Here is a 4245-nt window from a genome sequence, read left to right as displayed (position 1 = left end):
TTTTTCATGTTTTGTTGTTTTTAGTAAAACCAAAAAAAAATCTTCATATTTTAGTCAATTTTTTTCAAAAAGTTTTTTAGTGCACCTAATCTAAATATAGGTAAAAAAATAAAGCATTTGTAAATAAATCTAAAAAGAATTCAATAAATATAATAAAAAAAAATTACTAACCCTTTGTACTTAATGAATTTTTAAAAGATTTCCTCACAATTTTTATAATTTTTAAGTATATCTAAATTAAATAATTTAAAAAAAAAAATTAAAATCACTAAAATTTTAAAAATACGAAATTGTGAACATGAAAATTATTTTTTCAAAATTTAAAAGCAACCAGAAAGTGAATTAATTTGAGTTGTTGGCAGTAAAAATGTACTAAATTTTTTTTTTTTTCCCCCCCAAAATTTTGCCGTTATATCCGATTTTAGGTGTTAAAAAGTCAAAATCCAAACTACCGACAAAACCGTTAAGATAACCAATCAGAACCAAGAACCAGTACGATATGGTTGGGTCTACGCCCCAGCGAACGCTTCAGCGGCATTGTTTCCCGCGACTTTAAACCTCCAACCACCACACACTACCTATACGTACACCACATATACAATCCAAATATACCCATTTCTCTCTCTCTCTCTCTCTGACCCACAAATTATTTCATTCATTTTCTCTCTCTAGGGTTCGAGTTTCCATTTCCTCCTTCAATTTCAGTTGATTGTGCTATTCTTGCTAATTCTGATTCATTGGTATTCGTTTTCTATTGATTTGGGTTTTTGGGTTTGCTGTAGTTTTCCGAGTTCTTTCATTCTGCGTTGGTGTGTGCAAAGAAAATTGGAAGAGAAAGTGGTAGACAGAGAGAGAAGGACGAAGGGGGATAACATTGGAGTGGTGGTGTTGTGATCAGGTCTTCCTAAGAAGATCTGAGTCTGTTTCTTCTTCTTCTTCTTTCTAAACAAGAAATGAGTGCTTCCAGGTTCATAAAGTGCGTCACGGTCGGTGACGGTGCCGTTGGCAAGACCTGTCTTCTCATTTCTTACACCAGCAACACTTTCCCCACCGTGAGTCACCATATCTGTATCTCTCTGGCTCTACATTTGCTGAATTTTTGTTTGTCTTTTGTTATGTTAAAGCTTTGGCTTTTTGTGTTTTCCTCCAATTTTGGCAATGTTGTGAAATCGGTTGCTTGCTTTATTGGTTTGGTGTTTGTTTGTGGCTCAATTTTGGGATTCAATTATACAATGCCATTTTTCTAGTATATTCGTTTGGGAAAAAAATTGAGAACTCTAAAAAAACTGCCACAATTCAACCACACTGTCATGGCATTGTGGGTGAATTGTGGGTTATAAATTGTGGGTCTCTAGCATTCCTCTGTGTTTTGGGATTTGTGGTGATGATCGCCCCCAATGTCATATAAAGGAACAAATGATAGGAAGGTGTTTTGTGTTTTATTTAATTTATTTGTGGTGTTGGAATTCTTGGAGTTAATTAGTTGGATGGTTATTGGTTGCGATGTTGTGGGTTTTTTTGTGTTGAAATATTTGAGGTAGTTCTTGTTTATCATGCATTTAGTTTTCTATATGATTGTAAATTGTCATTTCATGGGGTCATGGGGGATAATTGTGATTCTATTTGTCACAGATTTTAGAAATATCTTACAAATTTATTTGCGTGTATGAATTGGGAACAGGACTACGTGCCGACTGTATTCGACAATTTCAGTGCAAATGTGGTTGTCAATGGGAGTACTGTCAACCTTGGATTGTGGGATACTGCTGGTAGTTTTCAAAGTTCATTGGTTTTCTTCTTTGTTTACACAAACATAAAGTAATACATGTGTTTGAGTGTACAGACATACATATATATATCATCTGGGTTTGAACTTGATCTATGGAACAGGACAGGAGGATTACAATAGATTAAGACCCTTAAGTTATCGTGGGGCGGATGTTTTCATCCTAGCATTCTCTCTCATTAGCAAGGCTAGCTATGAAAATGTTTCTAAAAAGGTGAGGACTTGATGGTTTTATATGAGACAATGCTCTCTTTCTCTCTCTCAAATGGATTCTATCATTAGCTGCCACCACAATTTATTAATTTCTAATGAAATACAAATGTTTTTACCTCATTTATTGTAGTGGATTCCTGAGTTGAAGCATTACGCTCCTGGTGTCCCTATAGTTCTTGTTGGAACAAAACTTGGTTAGTCTCCTCTTACACATTTTGATCCTCATGATTTCAACTCCTTTTTTCCTCTGAAATTAGGAAGCCAAAGACTGGGCTGGTTATTTCAAATTTCAGAGTACAATTTCCATACTGTTACCATGATTATATGCTTCTTGTCACTCTGTTTTAGTTGAAGGTTATTTGCTTACTTAGATATGTATTACAATGATGTTCCACAATTAAGATCGGATTGTTTTATGATTTTGACAATAATGGCATCAGATCTTCGGGATGATAAACAATTCTTTATAGACCATCCTGGCGCCGTGCCAATTACAACTGCTCAGGTAAAGAATACTTAACATGTTCCTAGTGATTGCTCAATAAGTTATGTTTTTTGAGTTTTTGGCTTTTTTCATCTCTTTTTTTGTTTGTTTTTTTTCCTGATTTACAATATTTCAACTTCTTTGCTTCAAGGGCGAGGAGCTAAGGAAGCTGATTGGTGCACCTGCTTACATTGAGTGTAGCTCAAAAACACAGCTGGTATGTGTGCCGTGTCTTTAAATTTTCATGCTTTTTGTGGACATTTTTCTCTTTACTGAAGTTTTGTGGAACAAAATTTTATTATGCGGCAGAATGTAAAGGCTGTTTTTGACGCTGCCATCAAAGTTGTGCTCCAGCCACCCAAGACAAAGAAAAAGAAGGGAAAGGGACAGAAGGCCTGCTCCATATTGTGAACAAGCAGCGATCTGAAGAGCAACCTCCATCCAATGCTCACCATTTTTCTTCCCTATATATCCTTTTCTCTTCCATTTGTCTTGCACGAAGCAAGAGGTCCTGGTATGTGTAGTACTGGAGATCTCCTAAAACTGTGAGGTGGAAATTTTATTGTGTATTCTTGTGCTCTCCATTTGTAGAGTTACACTGTGTTTGTACCCACCTCATTCCCAATAGACCGGAAGATTCCAGTTATGAGAACAAGTTTGCGTTATAGTGATGTGTTTTTATTCATTACTTTGTATCTCAATTTAAAGATTTGGAAATGTTGTTTGTGCTAGTCAAAAAATTGTTTATTGATGTTGATCAATTTAGCTGCATATGTCAAAAAATCAAAAAATTAAAAACAAAAATCCCCTAAGCTGCAGTTGCATTGTTTGTTGCAGCTACTCCATAATTTCTTTCTGTAGTTTTTATGACTGTACCACTTGAAATGGTTTTTATTCTTATTTGTGAATTGGTGAAGTTTTAGGCGTCAAAACTGGTATGATGCTTCTTGCTTAAGTCCTTTGGAGTTTTTTTTGGCTGATGTTTTCAGACTGCTACCTCTCTTGCTAGTATTTCGTATCTTTTGTCCCATTTCTGTTAACCTAACCATATTGTATTTGTCAATAAAAGGTCAAATTGTACTGCTCATTCAAAATCTAAATGCCTGTTTAATTGTAACATGTCTGGATTCCTCTGGTTTTCACTGAATTTTCTTTGGGGCTTCGTTTTGTTTCTCTTTTGCTTTGAACAAATGCCAAACAAAATTAGTATGGGAACTGCAGTAATTTTTGTTTTCAAGATCATAGGGAAGTCCCATGAATGACATAATATTAGCAATTTTTTTGCTCTTTAATACTTAAAATCATATGCTGCCTTTACAAAGGGCTAACAATTTAATTAGATGTGGGTTTGAACAAACTATTTCTTTTTTGTGAAATACCAAATAATACGAATTACTTGGGAAGAAGGCACCCTTGATAATCAGGGCTGCAAGATAGTGCCCAAAAGGCTTATATCACAAAGCCAAAGCCTCTTGATCCAATGTGAAATCACAAAAAAAATTCTCTAATTCACATTTTTAGTCTAATCAATTTCAACTGCGGATTCATCTAGACCCCCACATAACAGTAAAAGCTAGTAACTAGTTTAATGAGTCCTTTTCATGTCTTGTATCAATCCATGCATTAGTGACATTAAACGATATCCAATTTTAGTCTGTTATATGATATTTCAGCCAACCAACTCAATGTCAGAAAAAAATGCAAAGTATTCTTATCCGTGAACGTAATCTAAGTATGGAGGAGACATTCTGGAGTAAACTTC

General features: G+C 34.8%; 1 protein-coding gene across 1 annotated transcript; it reads left to right on the top strand.

The window, feature by feature from the left end:
• The first annotated feature begins 462 nt into the window (after nucleotides 1–462).
• Nucleotides 463–3168, top strand: LOC114309402 (rac-like GTP-binding protein RHO1). Its single transcript, XM_028255125.2, has 7 exons — nucleotides 463–1052; nucleotides 1682–1769; nucleotides 1891–2000; nucleotides 2130–2193; nucleotides 2440–2504; nucleotides 2635–2700; nucleotides 2793–3168. The coding sequence occupies exons 1-7, from the start codon at nucleotides 954–956 to the stop codon at nucleotides 2892–2894; spliced, it is 594 nt and encodes a 197-aa protein (XP_028110926.1). The 5' UTR covers nucleotides 463–953; the 3' UTR covers nucleotides 2895–3168.
• Nucleotides 3169–4245: the final 1077 nt, after the last annotated feature.

This window comes from Camellia sinensis, chromosome 4, assembly GCF_055761805.1.
Source record: "Camellia sinensis isolate YWXY chromosome 4, ASM5576180v1, whole genome shotgun sequence".
In the NCBI taxonomy this organism is placed as follows: Eukaryota; Viridiplantae; Streptophyta; class Magnoliopsida; order Ericales; family Theaceae; genus Camellia; species Camellia sinensis.
This window is presented reverse-complemented; position numbering and strand designations above follow the sequence as displayed.